This window comes from Lissotriton vulgaris, chromosome 8 (assembly GCF_964263255.1).
Source record: "Lissotriton vulgaris chromosome 8, aLisVul1.2, whole genome shotgun sequence".
NCBI lineage: Eukaryota > Metazoa > Chordata > Amphibia > Caudata > Salamandridae > Lissotriton > Lissotriton vulgaris.
Genome location: NC_141696.1, coordinates 697,842,243 through 697,861,822, shown reverse-complemented (window position 1 = coordinate 697,861,822; position 19,580 = coordinate 697,842,243). Strand labels below are relative to the sequence as shown.

Below are 19,580 nucleotides of genomic sequence, written 5' to 3'. Positions count from 1 at the left end.
TAGAGTACACACCCCTGAATTCTAGTATGCTTATCTGGTAGGTCATTACTTTTTCAGTATGTGTTCATTGTCTCTGAAGGGACTCCTTAAGTGCATCTTTGCGTGAAAAGAAGTGTCTAATATCAATGCCCTGGCCGGAGGCTGTTGGAGGACTGTGGTGGAGACTGAATCGCTTATTGAGACAGTTGCAAGGTGTTGTCCCAATGATCAAATTGTAGTTTGACTGCTCCTTGAGACAGAGTTAGAGAGGTCTCATAAGTAAGCTCTGTTTTCAAAAATGAAAATTCAATACCCCATGGACCCTAGCAGAGATAGAACTTTATGACCCATGGGATGAGGTCCTGCACGAAGAATGAAACCTTTCTCTTGGGATAGAAAAGTCTCTCCTCAAAAGGATCACATTTTCCTCTACTATGTTCAGAGGTGTCTTTATCACCCAATCATCAAGATAAGGAGAAATTGATTTTCAACTCTTACTGAAGTGAGCATTTACTATCATCTTGTTTCTGGAGTTGAGTGAAAGTCAAAACAGCAGAACTTTGCAATGCTAATTAATATAGCCATATTTTAAGCAGGTGAATTTTCAAAACATTTGGAAAAAGAGTATTAGGAAGTGGACATTTTGAAGATCAATGGCCCCACATTAGGGCATTTTCTTTAGTGGTACAAATTGATTCCACAGTACAATCTAGTGTGAGTGTATTTAGGGAACCGGTTGCACTTTTGTTCTATTTCTGTGTTTCCTTTCCTCTTTCCCCATTCTCTCCCTCTTCTAGGATTCAATAAAGCCATCTCCTCTGTCCTGCCCAATTTCGCATTGGAGCTGGATCAGGGCGTACATCCACTGCCGGGGGCTACCCATGTCAAAAGCCCTCCCTTGGAGACCCTCCAACTCAAGGAAGTTTAGATTCCCTGTGCCTGCACCTGGAAGCTATGGTGTAGTTCTATCGCAGAGGGTTTTATCCTCAAGTCCATTCAACCACTTCATGAATGACCACATGAAAGAAGTGCACCGGGTCTCAGTGAATATGCGCCAAACTGTAAATATACAAAAACACAGTCCTCGGTTTTTTACTGTCTACTTCAAAGGTGTAATTTGCACACTTACTGCCTTTTTGGGCACATCTGTGTTGGTCTGTACACATGAGGTGTTGGTTTTCTTTCTACTAGTTTGCCTCAAATTGTTTCTGCAGTATGGGCTTGTTAGAATGTATACAGGTTCCTAGCTGCACTGTTTTTTGTGCTTTTTCTCCTTTATCACAATCTCTCCATCTTCGAGGAATCAACAAAGCCAAGCCAATTTCCAGTTTATGTTTACTCCTACGTCCTCTTTCCTCCCCAATGAAGTTGAGTGCGGGTGCGCGCCCACTGGAAAGCCAACCAACATCATAGGCTCTCCATCTCGGACTCTCCTGTATTCTTCCTGAAAGTTTGCCACACCTATTTAACCTCTCTTCCTAGGGTGTCTAGGTGAGGGGAGGACAGATTAATGGTGACTTCCTTGTTTGAGCCTGTTAGGGACAGTAAGATCCCTGGGCGAGAAATTCTGCCCCTTCATGCAGTCCACTATTATCATATCCCCAGGTTAGTGCCTATATTGAACCAGGGTAGACTCCATATAATGCGTTATTGCTGCCTTATCTGTACCTACAGAGAATTTGAATTCTATTGCTCCTGGGTGGACTCCAAACTGAGATTCACTGCTAGCTTAACAGTGGCCTCAGGGGTTGTGTTTCTATGGCTTTGTGTTAAAAAAACGTATAATATATTACTGGTACCTTGATGGTGCCTCCATGACTTTTGTTTTGTGCCTGGGTGCTCACCATAGTTTTACTGCTGGCTTAACAGTATATTCTTCATGCCTCATAACATTCTGCAACACTGCAATATACTTCTAGATGTATGTTCTCAACAAATTCTCTAGAAATCTACTTACCTTCGATTCCACTTTCCCAGGTGGCAAAAATTCCATTTCAAACACGGGGTTATCATGGTGACCAACAACTACGAAGTAGAAACTCCCAGACATTGTTATGTGTGAGCTTCAGCCACTTACACTGGAGAGAAAAAAACACCATAAACATTTTTTGATGCATAGAAGATATCCGCACATATCAAGTATATCATGTAAGAACGCCAGGTAAATAGACGTGGCAATATTCACAGTCAATGGTTTTTACTCCCTTTTCTTTATTGAGCAAATACGCTTAAACCTCCCAATTAACTCCAAGTAATTTGATATCCACTCAGCCCCAATGACCTACGGAGTCACACATAGTTTGACTATTTCACCCCACCGCCAATACTGAAGTAAAACCAATCCAAGACCTGTTTTATCTGCACAGCGTAGATCTTTATGCCAATGCTTAGTTACGACACCAAAAACTTTATTCAGAAAAATACAGACCTTCTACAGTGATATTAGTTTTCCAAACATGGATGCCACTGATCTATTTGAACCTTAGTGTATGCCCTAAAAGTTATGTTACTTTTATGGGGACTCGCATACTCCTAAGCAATCTCATAATTACTAACAAATGGAAACGCTATCACCAAGTATTGAGCGTGAAAAATTCTTCTTTATAACCTATTGAAAATAAAGTTCTGCACAACTCGGTCCCATAGAATGAGTGCCATACACTTATTTATGGTGTAGAACTATCCAACAATCATCCCAGTTTCCCTTTCAAAAGTCAGTTAGTTTACTAAAATGTTTTCCTCTACTCGGCCGTATACAGCACAGTGGGTCATTTCATATTATTGTTAAGGTTCAAAGAAAGGTAGGTGTGTCAGAAACTGCACTTGAACGGATCCTATCTCTTCTCCAACTACTGCCAACAAGTACATATTGGGTCAGTAGAATTATCTAGATGCACAGTGGTATGCATCGTAGCAAAGAAGTCACTCTACTGCCATTCAACACTTGTGTGCGCCTTCCGGGGTAGCTTTTACAACAGTACACTCAACTCCACCTCTGGCGTAAAACAAACCATGGAACGAGGAAACGATGCAACTTCACCTCAGGACTATAACATGCGTTCCAACAAATGAATTAAAGATTCTGCTCAATGAACACAGGCAAGGCTGTCCGTGAATACGGTTGTGGGAAACTGTAGATATACTCACTACAAACTGCTCACAGCAATACTGACTGTTTGACTGGCCTCCAAATGTTTCGATCTAGCTTCATTGCATGAAAACCTTAGAGCCCTCTTCAGCACCAAGCTCTTGTGCATGCTGCAAGTCAATTCAGTAGTCAATAGCATTAACCTGCAGCTCTGCATACTTAAAGAAATTCCTCGCTCTCTTCCAGACAGACCTCTTGGGACTAACCAGAGCCCTGGTTAAGGACTGCGTACACTATTGTAACACCATTTATATTGTTCTAGCAAATAAACTCATCAAGAGGTATGCAAATCAGACAGCAAGACTATGTCTTGTTCTTGGAAAGGAAGACCACCCAAGACCTGTGCCAGAAGCACATCAGTATATCCCAGTGGATGCAAGGGTCAAGAGTCTACTGTGCTGTGCATAGCAAAGGTCTCAGATATCTTCAGAAATTGAATCTCTATTTGTCCTCAAATCAGTGAGAAATCCCAAATTGCTCATTAACACATACTGTGTTTCTTTATTGTCATCATTTAAATATATAAATAATTTATTGGGAGTTAGGGATTGAGATTCCGACTGCCGCCCGGTCGGGATCAGTAGATCCTGTCGGAGGCTCCGTTCAGTCCCTCGTCCAACAAGCATTTGCAATGCAATAGGTCTCGCATTATTAAAGTTTGAGCTATTGGTCTTGTAAATGACAATTTTTTTATTTAGGTGTTGGTTTTGAAAATAGCTAAATTAATAGCTTTGTCATTTACAATGCCAATAGTTATAACTTTCGCAAATGTGACACCTATAGCATTTGTAATGCAACATGTTTTGTATTTACTTTACTTAGATGTATTGATATTACAAATAACAATGGCTTTTAATTTTTTTAAATAATTAATACTTAAATAAAAGTGATTCTAATTTATAATGGCAATAGCTTAAACTTTTGTAAATAACCTTTGTGAAGATTATGTTCAGTGTATTTTATTGTGATGAAAATCCAAGAACAGAAGTGAAATATTAACATCTTTTTGTGACATTTGTAATAAAGTTTGAAACATTGAGAGAACATATTTGAACCAGTTGTTGTTGAATGGTTGCAGAGAGTGATGCAGGGGTGGCGCGGAGTGATGCAGGGGTGGCGCGGAGTGGTGCAGGGGTGGCGCGGAGTGGTGCAGGGGTGGCGCGGAGTGGTGCAGGGGTGGCGCGGAGTGGTGCAGGGGTGGCGCGGAGTGGTGCAGGGGTGGCGCGGAGTGGTGCAGGGGTGGCGCGGAGTGGTGCAGGGGTGGCGCGGAGTGGTGCAGGGGTGGCGCGGAGTGGTGCAGGGGTGGCGCGGAGTGGTGCAGGGGTGGCGCGGAGTGGTGCAGGGGTGGCGCGGAGTGGTGCAGGGGTGGCGCGGAGTGGTGCAGGGGTGGCGCGGAGTGATGCAGGGGTGGCGCGGAGTGATGCAGGGGTGGCGCGGAGTGATGCAGGGGTGGCGCGGAGTGATGCAGGGGTGGCGCGGAGTGATGCAGGGGTGGCGCGGAGTGATGCAGGGGTGGCGCGGAGTGATGCAGGGGTGGCGCGGAGTGATGCAGGGGTGGCGCGGAGTGATGCAGGGGTGGCGCGGAGTGATGCAGGGGTGGCGCGGAGTGATGCAGGGGTGGCGCGGAGTGATGCAGGGGTGGCGCGGAGTGATGCAGGGGTGGCGCGGAGTGATGCAGGGGTGGCGCGGAGTGATGCAGGGGTGGCGCGGAGTGATGCAGGGGTGGCGCGGAGTGATGCAGGGGTGGCGCGGAGTGATGCAGGGGTGGCGCGGAGTGATGCAGGGGTGGCGCGGAGTGATGCAGGGGTGGCGCGGAGTGATGCAGGGGTGGCGCGGAGTGATGCAGGGGTGGCGCGGAGTGATGCAGGGGTGGCGCGGAGTGATGCAGGGGTGGCGCGGAGTGATGCAGGGGTGGCGCGGAGTGATGCAGGGGTGGCGCGGAGTGATGCAGGGGTGGCGCGGAGTGATGCAGGGGTGGCGCGGAGTGATGCAGGGGTGGCGCGGAGTGATGCAGGGGTGGCGCGGAGTGATGCAGGGGTGGCGCGGAGTGATGCAGGGGTGGCGCGGAGTGATGCAGGGGTGGCGCGGAGTGATGCAGGGGTGGCGCGGAGTGATGCAGGGGTGGCGCGGAGTGATGCAGGGGTGGCGCGGAGTGATGCAGGGGTGGCGCGGAGTGATGCAGGGGTGGCGCGGAGTGATGCAGGGGTGGCGCGGAGTGATGCAGGGGTGGCGCGGAGTGATGCAGGGGTGGCGCGGAGTGATGCAGGGGTGGCGCGGAGTGATGCAGGGGTGGCGCGGAGTGATGCAGGGGTGGCGCGGAGTGATGCAGGGGTGGCGCGGAGTGATGCAGGGGTGGCGCGGAGTGATGCAGGGGTGGCGCGGAGTGATGCAGGGGTGGCGCGGAGTGATGCAGGGGTGGCGCGGAGTGATGCAGGGGTGGCGCGGAGTGATGCAGGGGTGGCGCGGAGTGATGCAGGGGTGGCGCGGAGTGATGCAGGGGTGGCGCGGAGTGATGCAGGGGTGGCGCGGAGTGATGCAGGGGTGGCGCGGAGTGATGCAGGGGTGGCGCGGAGTGATGCAGGGGTGGCGCGGAGTGATGCAGGGGTGGCGCGGAGTGATGCAGGGGTGGCGCGGAGTGATGCAGGGGTGGCGCGGAGTGATGCAGGGGTGGCGCGGAGTGATGCAGGGGTGGCGCGGAGTGATGCAGGGGTGGCGCGGAGTGATGCAGGGGTGGCGCGGAGTGATGCAGGGGTGGCGCGGAGTGATGCAGGGGTGGCGCGGAGTGATGCAGGGGTGGCGCGGAGTGATGCAGGGGTGGCGCGGAGTGATGCAGGGGTGGCGCGGAGTGATGCAGGGGTGGCGCGGAGTGATGCAGGGGTGGCGCGGAGTGATGCAGGGGTGGCGCGGAGTGATGCAGGGGTGGCGCGGAGTGATGCAGGGGTGGCGCGGAGTGATGCAGGGGTGGCGCGGAGTGATGCAGGGGTGGCGCGGAGTGATGCAGGGGTGGCGCGGAGTGATGCAGGGGTGGCGCGGAGTGATGCAGGGGTGGCGCGGAGTGATGCAGGGGTGGCGCGGAGTGATGCAGGGGTGGCGCGGAGTGATGCAGGGGTGGCGCGGAGTGATGCAGGGGTGGCGCGGAGTGATGCAGGGGTGGCGCGGAGTGATGCAGGGGTGGCGCGGAGTGATGCAGGGGTGGCGCGGAGTGATGCAGGGGTGGCGCGGAGTGATGCAGGGGTGGCGCGGAGTGATGCAGGGGTGGCGCGGAGTGATGCAGGGGTGGCGCGGAGTGATGCAGGGGTGGCGCGGAGTGATGCAGGGGTGGCGCGGAGTGATGCAGGGGTGGCGCGGAGTGATGCAGGGGTGGCGCGGAGTGATGCAGGGGTGGCGCGGAGTGATGCAGGGGTGGCGCGGAGTGATGCAGGGGTGGCGCGGAGTGATGCAGGGGTGGCGCGGAGTGATGCAGGGGTGGCGCGGAGTGATGCAGGGGTGGCGCGGAGTGATGCAGGGGTGGCGCGGAGTGATGCAGGGGTGGCGCGGAGTGATGCAGGGGTGGCGCGGAGTGATGCAGGGGTGGCGCGGAGTGATGCAGGGGTGGCGCGGAGTGATGCAGGGGTGGCGCGGAGTGATGCAGGGGTGGCGCGGAGTGATGCAGGGGTGGCGCGGAGTGATGCAGGGGTGGCGCGGAGTGATGCAGGGGTGGCGCGGAGTGATGCAGGGGTGGCGCGGAGTGATGCAGGGGTGGCGCGGAGTGATGCAGGGGTGGCGCGGAGTGATGCAGGGGTGGCGCGGAGTGATGCAGGGGTGGCGCGGAGTGATGCAGGGGTGGCGCGGAGTGATGCAGGGGTGGCGCGGAGTGATGCAGGGGTGGCGCGGAGTGATGCAGGGGTGGCGCGGAGTGATGCAGGGGTGGCGCGGAGTGATGCAGGGGTGGCGCGGAGTGATGCAGGGGTGGCGCGGAGTGATGCAGGGGTGGCGCGGAGTGATGCAGGGGTGGCGCGGAGTGATGCAGGGGTGGCGCGGAGTGATGCAGGGGTGGCGCGGAGTGATGCAGGGGTGGCGCGGAGTGATGCAGGGGTGGCGCGGAGTGATGCAGGGGTGGCGCGGAGTGATGCAGGGGTGGCGCGGAGTGATGCAGGGGTGGCGCGGAGTGATGCAGGGGTGGCGCGGAGTGATGCAGGGGTGGCGCGGAGTGATGCAGGGGTGGCGCGGAGTGATGCAGGGGTGGCGCGGAGTGATGCAGGGGTGGCGCGGAGTGATGCAGGGGTGGCGCGGAGTGATGCAGGGGTGGCGCGGAGTGATGCAGGGGTGGCGCGGAGTGATGCAGGGGTGGCGCGGAGTGATGCAGGGGTGGCGCGGAGTGATGCAGGGGTGGCGCGGAGTGATGCAGGGGTGGCGCGGAGTGATGCAGGGGTGGCGCGGAGTGATGCAGGGGTGGCGCGGAGTGATGCAGGGGTGGCGCGGAGTGATGCAGGGGTGGCGCGGAGTGATGCAGGGGTGGCGCGGAGTGATGCAGGGGTGGCGCGGAGTGATGCAGGGGTGGCGCGGAGTGATGCAGGGGTGGCGCGGAGTGATGCAGGGGTGGCGCGGAGTGATGCAGGGGTGGCGCGGAGTGATGCAGGGGTGGCGCGGAGTGATGCAGGGGTGGCGCGGAGTGATGCAGGGGTGGCGCGGAGTGATGCAGGGGTGGCGCGGAGTGATGCAGGGGTGGCGCGGAGTGATGCAGGGGTGGCGCGGAGTGATGCAGGGGTGGCGCGGAGTGATGCAGGGGTGGCGCGGAGTGATGCAGGGGTGGCGCGGAGTGATGCAGGGGTGGCGCGGAGTGATGCAGGGGTGGCGCGGAGTGATGCAGGGGTGGCGCGGAGTGATGCAGGGGTGGCGCGGAGTGATGCAGGGGTGGCGCGGAGTGATGCAGGGGTGGCGCGGAGTGATGCAGGGGTGGCGCGGAGTGATGCAGGGGTGGCGCGGAGTGATGCAGGGGTGGCGCGGAGTGATGCAGGGGTGGCGCGGAGTGATGCAGGGGTGGCGCGGAGTGATGCAGGGGTGGCGCGGAGTGATGCAGGGGTGGCGCGGAGTGATGCAGGGGTGGCGCGGAGTGATGCAGGGGTGGCGCGGAGTGATGCAGGGGTGGCGCGGAGTGATGCAGGGGTGGCGCGGAGTGATGCAGGGGTGGCGCGGAGTGATGCAGGGGTGGCGCGGAGTGATGCAGGGGTGGCGCGGAGTGATGCAGGGGTGGCGCGGAGTGATGCAGGGGTGGCGCGGAGTGATGCAGGGGTGGCGCGGAGTGATGCAGGGGTGGCGCGGAGTGATGCAGGGGTGGCGCGGAGTGATGCAGGGGTGGCGCGGAGTGATGCAGGGGTGGCGCGGAGTGATGCAGGGGTGGCGCGGAGTGATGCAGGGGTGGCGCGGAGTGATGCAGGGGTGGCGCGGAGTGATGCAGGGGTGGCGCGGAGTGATGCAGGGGTGGCGCGGAGTGATGCAGGGGTGGCGCGGAGTGATGCAGGGGTGGCGCGGAGTGATGCAGGGGTGGCGCGGAGTGATGCAGGGGTGGCGCGGAGTGATGCAGGGGTGGCGCGGAGTGATGCAGGGGTGGCGCGGAGTGATGCAGGGGTGGCGCGGAGTGATGCAGGGGTGGCGCGGAGTGATGCAGGGGTGGCGCGGAGTGATGCAGGGGTGGCGCGGAGTGATGCAGGGGTGGCGCGGAGTGATGCAGGGGTGGCGCGGAGTGATGCAGGGGTGGCGCGGAGTGATGCAGGGGTGGCGCGGAGTGATGCAGGGGTGGCGCGGAGTGATGCAGGGGTGGCGCGGAGTGATGCAGGGGTGGCGCGGAGTGATGCAGGGGTGGCGCGGAGTGATGCAGGGGTGGCGCGGAGTGATGCAGGGGTGGCGCGGAGTGATGCAGGGGTGGCGCGGAGTGATGCAGGGGTGGCGCGGAGTGATGCAGGGGTGGCGCGGAGTGATGCAGGGGTGGCGCGGAGTGATGCAGGGGTGGCGCGGAGTGATGCAGGGGTGGCGCGGAGTGATGCAGGGGTGGCGCGGAGTGATGCAGGGGTGGCGCTGAGTGATGCAGGGGTGGCGCGGAGTGATGCAGGGGTGGCGCGGAGTGATGCAGGGGTGGCGCTGAGTGATGCAGGGGTGGCGCTGAGTGATGCAGGGGTGGCGCTGAGTGATGCAGGGGTGGCGCTGAGTGATGCAGGGGTGGCGCTGAGTGATGCAGGGGTGGCGCTGAGTGACGCAGGGGTCGCGCTGAGTGACGCAGGGGTGGCGCGGAGTGACGCAGGGGTGGCGCGGAGTGACGCAGGGGTGGCGCTGAGTGACGCAGGGGTGGCGCTGAGTGACGCAGGGGTGGCGCTGAGTGACGCAGGGGTGGCGCTGAGTGATGCAGGGGTGGCGCTGAGTGATGCAGGGGTGGCGCTGAGTGATGCAGGGTTGCGCTGAGTGATGCAGGGGTGGCGCTGAGTGATGCAGGGTTGCGCTGAGTGATGCAGGGTTGCGCTGAGTGATGCAGGGGTTGCGCTGAGTGATGCAGGGGTTGCGCTGAGTGATGCAGGGGTTGCGCTGAGTGATGCAGGGGTTGCGCTGAGTGATGCAGGGGTTGCGCTGAGTGATGCAGGGGTTGCGCTGAGTGATGCAGGGGTTGCGCTGAGTGATGCAGGGGTTGCGCTGAGTGATGCAGGGGTTGCGCTGAGTGATGCAGGGGTTGCGCTGAGTGAGGCAGGGTTGCGCTGAGTGAGGCAGGGTTGCGCTGAGTGAGGCGGGGTTGCGCTGAGTGAGGCGGGGTTGCGCTGAGTGATGCAGGGGTTGCGCTGAGTGATGCAGGGGTTGCGCTGAGTGATGCAGGGGTTGCGCTGAGTGATGCAGGGGTTGCGCTGAGTGATGCAGGGGTTGCGCTGAGTGATGCAGGGGTTGCGCTGAGTGATGCAGGGGTTGCGCTGAGTGATGCAGGGGTTGCGCTGAGTGATGCAGGGGTTGCGCCGAGTGATGCAGGGGTTGCGCCGAGTGATGCAGGGGTTGCGCCGAGTGATGCAGGGGTTGCGCCGAGTGATGCAGGGGTTGCGCCGAGTGATGCAGGGGTTGCGCCGAGTGATGCAGGGGTTGCGCCGAGTGATGCAGGGGTTGCGCCGAGTGATGCAGGGGTTGCGCTGAGTGATGCTGGGGTTGCAAGGGGAAAAAACGAGTCAAACAGAGGGCAGAAGGGAATAAAAAGCGAGTCTAACAGAGGGCAGAAGGGCACAAAAAACGAGTCTAACAGGGGCAGAAGAGCACAAAAAACGAGTCTAATAGGACGTAAGTAAGTAAAATTTTTATCGCACAATTAATTAAAATCATTGCAATGTGCACATACAAAAATGATCATTAAAAAATATTAAAGTGTATTCAGATCTGTTAAATTCCTTCCTTGCTTTTATGAAGTCTCGAGACGTGAGCATTAATAACTCCAAATCCTACGTAATGAAGGTAGGCCTAGGTAATAAAAAGCCAAACTCCCTCAATGTTAACGGGGAAAAAAATCCCAGTAACAAAAACATTTTCTTATCTCGGTGTCCTGTTCGATCACCAACTGAACTGGGGACCCGCGGTACAGAAGAAAAAGGGGGAGGTAACTCGGGCAAATGCAGCAATACTTGACTTTGCAAGAAAAATGGGCAATAGCCGGGTGGCTGCACTGCTCCAAATTTACCAGGCCAAGAGCGTTGCCATTGCATGCTATGGTAGCGAGCTATGGGGGTACGCCTCACTAGGAGGTCTGGAGGTAGTAGAAAACAACTTTCTAAAACAGGTATTAAGGGTTCCAAGGGGAACAGCAAACTTCTCTGTACATGAAGAGTTGGGTATGCCTTACCTACGTGACAAGATAGCCGTAAACCCATTACTTTGCTGGCTAAACTGCTGGTTAAACAGTGATTTATCCCTTACCCAGCTAATCTTGAGGGAAGCATTAACATGGGAAAATAGTCTTAAAGTTCCCTGGATTAAGTACCTAAGTAACTGTTTTACTGAACTAGGGCGCCCCGAACTCTTTTCAACCCCAGAATGCATTACAAAATCGGATGTTATTAATGTGAAGATTTTTATCACATCCAGGTATTTAGCTCGGGAGGATGGCGAACTAAAGAAAGGCAGTGTACGGAAACATGTGCTACTAAAAACCTCCTTGCTCATGGAACCGTACCTGTCATGGCCCATGGCAGGTTACGACCGTTTCCTGCTGACGAGGTTTCGCCTGGACTTATTCCACCTATTATTGGCTGTACCTAAGGGGACCCACTGTGGTCAAGTGTTGCCGGCTTGCGGCTGCGACGAAAAGTCTCCGCAAGAACAGGCACACTTTCTTTTTATCTGCCCTTACTACACTGTACCACGGAGGCTATACTTAAAACCTTGCCTCAAAAAATTGAACTTTGTACAAATCAGACCCGCACTTTATTACCTTCAGCTGTTAAGTTGTGATTGCACTTTATTTGTATGCAGCTTTTTAAAACTAGCACTTGAATTTAGGAAAAGCATGGAGGGGTAACGGTGCTACTGATAGATATATTTTTAGCTAATAATAATTTATATTTTTATAGTATATTTTGCTTGTGACTTTCTTGTTCTATGTTGCTTTTAAAAAAAATCTTTTTGACTGTATGTGTTAATGTATGTTTAATGAAATATGCTTTTATGGTTGTTATTACGAATAACCGAATAAAGTTATTTGACTTGACTTGACTTGTTGAAGGAGACAATAGAATTGATGGGTAAGGTAAAGGGAAGGGAAAGCAGAGAAGCCAAGGGAATGTCACTTAGGGGGGTAAAAGTTAAAGTTTGACCAGATGGTAGAGACAAGCAGTTAATTTCTGTGATGAATTTTACAAAGCGAGTCGCCAACTGTGGCGAGTCCTCCCTCATACATGCCTCGAGCGCTTCTTGACATGTCCTGATGCCTAAAAGAAGCCAAATTGGTCTCAGCCAGAATATTCTTTGCGCCCGAAGGCAATGGCAGATGCACAAAATGTGGGTTAAGCTTTCCTCTCCCTGGTTACAAAAACGGCACTGAGAAGAGGCTTCTTTCTTATATTCTTGCCCAAACTTATATGCCTTCAACGGAATTAAGCCAAAACGAAATCTCATCAATTGGTGTTTGATATACGGCTTCATTGCTGATGCGAGATAAGATGGGAGACTTTTCGGGGCATATAGTTTGGCAGCCCAAGTGCCATGAAAAAGCTGAAGAACCTGTTGCGTGTCTGATTGATTTGAGCTTGCTTGGTTACAAGCTTCGATTTCGTTTCCTTGGGCAAGGAAGAGGACCATATATCCCCCGCTTTGAGGGATTTAAGGCAGAATATCAGATATTTATTCCATGATGTAGTTGGGTTGTTAGGCAGGAGCCATATGCAGCTCTTCAACATATGGGGGTTAGCTTGTTTCGCTTTCAGACAGTATGAGACGTATCTTGCACCCATAATCCAGCGCATAGAGGATAAGGAAAATTCTTTCCGAATTTGGCAGTCGAAAGACCCGGCGATAGCATGATGATTGTGCTCTATCTATCCAGTTGTTCATTTTGTCTTTAAAAATTATTGCACCGAAAGAGATTGTAGGAAGGAATTTTGCATTGATCAATTTTATCAATGGGACAAGGTCCTGGGAATGGAGAGCGCTCTTCGTTCTCATGAAGGCCCCCTCTAGACTACGAGCCACTGCCTGCATCTCTCCCTTTATGATCAATCCAGACGCCCAGATATTTATATGCAGTGACAGTCTCCAGTGGTTTCCCTTCTATAAACCACATGATCTTTTTTGTATTCGCAGGAGAAATTGCCATTGCTTAGGTTTTAGTAACGTTTATCTCTAGCATATTGTTGTTGCAATACTGGGTGAGGGAATTGAACAATCTTTGGAGGCCCACCTAGGTTTGATCTAGAAGAATGGTGTCATCTGCATATTGTAGAATTTGGATTTTGCTTTGACCGATTCCTGGGGGGAAGGCTCTTGATCGGGACAACCATTCGGGCAGGTCGGCGAGGTACAGATTGAAGAGTAATGGTGCAGGAGTGCACCCCTGTTTTAAGCCTCTATTTGTATAAATTTTGTTGGAGGTAGACCATTTCGATGTTATTCTGACTTTAACCCAGGTGTCCGTGTGTAGGGCTATTAGTGCGTTTAGTAGCACCTGTGGGATACCCCATCTTCCCAGTTTTTCCCACAATTTAGGCCAACTAACGCTGTCAAAGGCTTTGCGAAAATCAATAAATCCTAGGTACATTGATTTGTCTTTTGCAGCTAGAGTTGTTTCCATCAGGTGGGCTAAGGAGATCAAGTTGTCCTCGATGTGGCAGCCTTTTCGGAAACCAGTTTGGCTGAAAGGGATCAGGTTTTTCGTTTCCACCCATTTTGTAAGTTCTTTTAGGAGGACACTTGCGTAGACTTTCCCATCCACATCAAGTAGGACTATCATCCGATAGTTATCGGGGTTGGATCGCGAGCCTTTTTTATGGAAGGGTAGAAGGAAGGATCCTTGCCAGGAGGGCGGGATGGAATGTCTCAATATTACATCCTCGAAGAGAGGAGTCAGTATCGCGGCCCATTTTTGTACAGAGGCTTTGAGCACTTGCGTAGGGATACCGTTGGGTCCGGGGGCACCACCAGAGCGCATTTTCTTTATGACTCCTACTATTTCTTCTGTTGTTATCTTGATGGTGGGGGTTGTGCCATCCTCAGTGAATAGCTGTTCGAGCGTAAGATGGGTACTACTGCTGCCATTTGATATGTACGGTGCTGTGTACAATAGTTTAACATAATTCTCCCAAGCAACAGGGGAGATATTAGCTGCAGTGGGTGATTTAGTGGCCTTGGTTGCCTCATTTACCCAATTCCAGAATTTCCTTTGGTCCTTAGTTTTGATTATCTCAAAGACTGTCGCCCAACAAAGCTCTTCTTCCTGTCTTTTTAGGTCGAATCTAGCCTTCCTGTAGTGTTTTCTGGCAACTGATATGTCACTCTTCAGGGATTTGTATTCGCTTTCGTCGGTCGCATGGGCTCGTTGCAATTTATTTAATTTACTTTTTGTGGAGTTTATAAGTTGTTTTTGCTCTAACATAGTAGTTGGGACCAGAAGGTCCTTCGAGGGGCTATTTGTTAGTTTTAATACTAATTGGTCTCTGAATTCACTCAGTCTTGTTTCCCATGAAAGTCCTGTCGAATAATCAGTGCCATCCAGACGCTGTTCAGAGAGAAGATTATCAACTTCCGCTTCTATTGTTTCACGATTCCATTCAGACCATCTCAGTTTTCTTACATTCTGGAGGTTTGATTCCCTTCCAATCAGGGGAGTAATATGGGCGGTGTTGCTGCCTAAGGGCAATCTTGCATTTTAGGATTGCATGATCGCTGTCTAACGATGGTATTATCAAGAGCTGGCGCGCTAGATGAAAGGCAGTGAAAGATATCCATATATAAACTAAAGTAGCCATACGGAATGAAGATATATGGGTATATGCAGCTGGTTGATCAGAGGCTAACCTTCCATTAAGAGTGCGCAGGCCGGATTGGTTTAATTTGCTAATTTTATACCATTAGGTTCCTTCCGTTAGTATTGGGACTTTATCTCCGGGATTGTCCACTCTTCATTTAATGATGATATTTGAGCGGATTGGGAGGGATCAATGTCCATTAGGTTGGAGATGAAGTCACCCATTATCAGCCACAGGTCATTTGGGAATAAAGCTTCAAGATTATTTATTATAGGAAGCAAGTTGCTTAAGGTAGTCTCCCGGCGAATTTTTGCGGGATGTAGGTAGACGCAGCCGAGGATGATTTTTTGCTTTATTTTTCCCTTAATATGGCTCTTGATCCCAATGCTGAGGAAAATGAAGTCACCTTCGCCGTTATAAAGTGTCTAGTTTTGCAACCAATGTATTCTTTACGGCGATCAGCACGCCCCCAGATGCATGGCCACCTGCTGTAGATGGAATAGCAAAGGATTCAGCTACAGTGAAATCTTCCCAGATGGTATTCTCCAGGGCCCAGGTCTCTTGAATGGCGAAGATATCATTTGACTTCCGCAGGTCCGTAGTTAATCGGCCTATTTTCTCTTTTGTTAGACCCCGGATGTTCCAAGAGCAAATATTTAAACAACAGGCTGTGTCATATTTTGGTTCATTTTCGTGCTGGATTGTCTGTGCACTACCCTAAAGCCTTGGAGAGCCATGACCAGTCTTGGGATTTGTTTGTTTTGAATACGCATTTACGTGGTCCACCTGCTGATGTGGCTATCACTTGAAGCGGGGTATCAATCCAGGGTGCTGCTTTTGATTCCTTTCTGTGGCCACGTAGCATCGGGGGTAGCTGCTGTTTGCTCCCTTCCAAATTTAAGTCGAACTAATGTTGTTGGTCAACGAGGGGTCAGGGGTATTTTTTTAGAAAGGTCGGATAGTTGATGGTGGTATAAAGGCTAGCATGAATACCCCATTCGCTCATTCGCTTTACGTTCTTGGATAGTGTTGCAGCTAGTTCTAGGTTTAGAAAAGTTACCAGAGTTGACTCATTCTTCTGACCCATAGCAGGATCTATAAAAGCCACTGTTTCAATGTCCGCTGAGTTGACACTTTCTAAGCCTGGAAGATGCTGGCACAGCTTTAAGATATTTCCTCTGTTTAGAATATCCCATTGGCCCGGAGATTCATATTCCGGGTATAGTAGTACTTTTTTGTGGTGTAGCTGTGTGGGGCGAGACTCTTGATTATTAGTATTGACTTTGTGTGGTTGTGGCCGATTGGGGCTACAGGTTGGACGATCTGTTAGGGGTTTTTCATTACCTAGGTACTCTAGATTTTCTTGAGTAATTGGCTTTAGAATCAAGGAGCAGTTGTTTGTTAGCGTATTCCTCATGGCTAGTTCTAGGGTGAAGGGTGTCTTGATGTCAGGTCCAGCATCCTCTAGTTTTCCGTCTATTGTTGGTAGTGCAATTTCTGAGATAGAAGTTCTTTTTTGTTTGTCCTCGGTCTTCAATGATAGATGTATTTTTTCCGCTGGTGACGGCAGAAGGGCTTTTAATAGCAAATTTAATAGACGTATCATTTTGAGTTAAGTGATTACTGCAAGATTTTTTATTATTACTACTATTTTTAGGTGCTTTGTCCTCCTTTGAATCTAATAGTTTCTGCATGAAATTTAGAGATGATTTCGGGTTTACAGTGATATCTTTTCTCAAGTCAGTTGATTTTTCTGGCTCCTCCGCCCGATTTCTAGGGGGGTCCCTCGTGTTTGTTCCAAGCCATTGCAATAATGCGTTGCTCTTTTTTTTGCTTTATTTAATTTCTTCAGTTTTTTCTTGTTCTTTCTGGACATCGTAGTTCCTTCCTTCTGAATTTGTTTGGTCTCAATTAAAGACGTGGAAGAACTTATTGTGGTAGGCAACTGATCGAGATGACTATTTATTGTGTCATTGAGTCGTTGTTGATCCTGTTTTAAGCTATTATGATTATCGCTAGGGCCGACTGAATTGTTGAGATTTGATTTTGGTGTTCGGGAAGTTTCTTGGGTTTGAATTTGAGTTGGAGAGCTTATTTTCTGCGGTATAGTTTGAGACTTTGTCCTTAAATCTTCTATTAAAGTAGTCATTATTTCAGGCAGAGACTCAAGTTTTTTTATTAAAGGCTCACAAGTACAGTTGATCTGATTGGGATTTGGATACGAGATTATATTAGCAGGCAGTTCCTGACTTAGATGTGCTGCGGAGGTGTAGTTTTGGCCCGCATTATTTTGGGCTCTTCATAATCAGTGCGTTTAGCTGTTCCAGTTTGGAGTCTATACCTATTATAGAGTCTGCTAATAGTTGAAGGATAGCTATCTGTGTCTCCAGTTTGTCAGCGTGCATATGAGCAGCGTTAGCCATGGAATGCAAGGCTTGGTTGGTAGCTGCAAGAAGCATTTCAACTTTAGGCGTTCCTGGACTTGCTTGAGAAGATCTTTGTCTAAAGCCTGCCGAGTGGAGATTTTTTTCATTGGAGCGGTTGTAGACAAGGGGCGAAATAATAGATAAATTAGTTTGATCTTTTTGAAGATTTTTGTTAGGGTCATAGTTGAAGCAATAGTCTTTAATTCCAGTTTTAACATTGCTAAAATTTGTAGTTGAGGCTATGGGTGGGCTTACTTTGATCAACGCCTCGGGCGGGGCAATATTGCTGAAAGGAGTAAGATGAGGTACCCCATTAGGAATTGGGGTGGATGTTTGTGATAAGAAATCCAGGCTATGTTTTTGAGTATAGTCATTTGATATGCCCTTTGTCAAATTTGTCATATTTTCATGCGGGAATAAACTTTGCTGAGTTAAAAGCTTTGATGATTGAGGCGAGGAATATGACGATGAAATCCAAATTGTAGAGTCAGCTGAGGTGCATGCTATAATTTTGGCATTATCTTTCTCTTTTTCCATCTGAACGGATGGGTTTTCTTTCTCTAAGGCAGGGGTGGTGATGAAGTCATTAACATGTAGTGAAACAGAAAGAGCAGACGTTAGCATGGGTGGTGACACATCAGACGGTTCGCTTATACTTGAATGCATACGACACTCTTCTGTGGGCGGGAGAGGAAGGGGTAATGATGAAGAAAGGAGGGACTGACTACCCGGTATGTTCGCTGGTGCAGTAACAGAGTCAGAGACTATGGACTTGCGGCGAATAGTTATTTCAGGATAGAGAGACATTAAGTTAGAGGGAACTGAAGAGTTTATAGATTGTTGTTGTGCTTTCATGTTATTATTTCGTTGGGATTGGGAAGCAGCATTGTTTGATTGGCCGATCCGGGGAAAATGGTCTCTAATATCAGTAGTTACACTACTTTTGGCTTTTGGCAAATGTGAAAGGCTAGCTGTTTGCGCCGTTTGTACAGAAAGGCTGATTGGCTTGATTTTGTCCTTGGGCATTTCCATTGAGCCGCTTGAGAGCTTTTCGGCAGCCTCTTTCGTTCGTTCCGTTTGCAATGGATGGGATGGGGATTGATGACCACGGCCTGCCTCCTGGGGATACAGCAGTTTTGATTTCTGACGCTTGGCAGACTTATTTGGACAGTTTGTGGGTTGCAATTGGAGGCAACTCCTAGTGCGCATTCTAGTAAAACCGTAGTTGAGTTGTAATTAGTTGAGGATGCAGCGGGGATATCTTCTAGGTACAGAGGTGATTATAGCAACTTAAAATGCAATTACCTCAGTTTTGGATAGGTCTGGCGTTTCTCCCAGAGTTCGCGACCTTTGGGAGGGACCGACTGAGGGGCAGCAAGAGCGAGAGCGAGCGGAGCACACAGGGGGAGGCCACCGGCAGCATCAGACCTAGTCGGACGAGCCTAGCCCCCTACCCTCGGCTCTTACTTTGCGGCTGCCTCTAATAGCAGCTGCGCTCGCCAATACTCTGTTAAGCAGGGCACCCTAAAGAGTCTTTGCCTTGATTCAGGTCGGGCCCCCAGAGATCGCTTCAGATCTGGTCGACGTGCAGTTTGTCGTCGTGATTAATCGAAGCAAAAAATGCTGGATGCTGGTAGCCAGAGGGAGTTGCAATTATGATTGCGAGTACATGTATAGGTGCAGGTGCAGATAATTTCCCTTGCGATTCACTTATAGTTCGCTTTCACGTGGATGATTCGCTTTCACTAGCACTTTCACAGGGCTGGCAGGGGGTCTCAGGCTCTTCTCGCCCCTTCAATATTCTCCCTAATACTCCTTGATGCTCCTTGATGCCGTGAATGTCCACAGCGATTCGCCAGGGGTGGCCCGCTCGACAATGCCGGTTATCACCGGAGAGACTCACTCTCGGTCTCCCTTGCCTCCCCCAGGCAACCGCCAAGCAACCGCCTATTTTCGAGGTGGGGCGAGGCAAAAGTGAGCAGTTTAAGCAGATATAAGGATTTACATTTTTTCCAAGTTTTGCAGATCTTGATAATATGCGGCAGTTTTTTTTCACAGTTTTTCACAGTTTGCAACAATTGCAACAATTGCAACAATTGCGGGTAGTGGCTGACAGAGTGACAGGATAGGTACGGTAGGGACGGCAGGTAGCAGCGGGGCAGAGCGGATACTGTGGGAGAGGTGTGGGGGGGGGGAGATGAGAGAGGCGGGGGAAGCAGCACCAACCTGTTCAGCTGCTCGCCCTCAGCCTCGCTCAACGCGGCTCCGCCTTCCGCCTGCGCTCGGCAGCACAGCCGCACGGTCCTGGACCGCGTCCACGTCTGGGCTCTCTCCCCGATCTCTCGGTCTGGTACTGCTCCTTTTCCAAGCTGCTCTTCACTAACGCCTGCTCCTGCCTGCCTCCTGCCTCGCTCGCTCCAAGCCCGTCCGAGCCGCCTCTGCTCCTGCTCCTTCCACCACGCTACATATCTGCTGCCGACTACTGACTGCTGACTCCGAGCTGCCTTACAGATGCACGTCCATAATCCAACAGGACAGAAGGGCATTAAAAACGAGTCTAATAGGGGCAAC

At 51.4% G+C, this 19,580-nt stretch overlaps 1 protein-coding gene across 1 annotated transcript in view; it reads right to left on the bottom strand.

Moving 5' to 3' along the window:
* Positions 1–19,580, bottom strand: part of TRAPPC2 (trafficking protein particle complex subunit 2) — a 130,605-nt gene that overhangs the window by 74,788 nt on the left and 36,237 nt on the right. The window contains exon 2 of the mRNA XM_086934565.1: positions 1,937–2,057. Coding sequence (XP_086790691.1) covers positions 1,937–2,029 — 93 coding nt within the window. The 5' untranslated portion in view covers positions 2,030–2,057. The remainder of the gene's footprint in view (positions 1–1,936; positions 2,058–19,580) is intronic.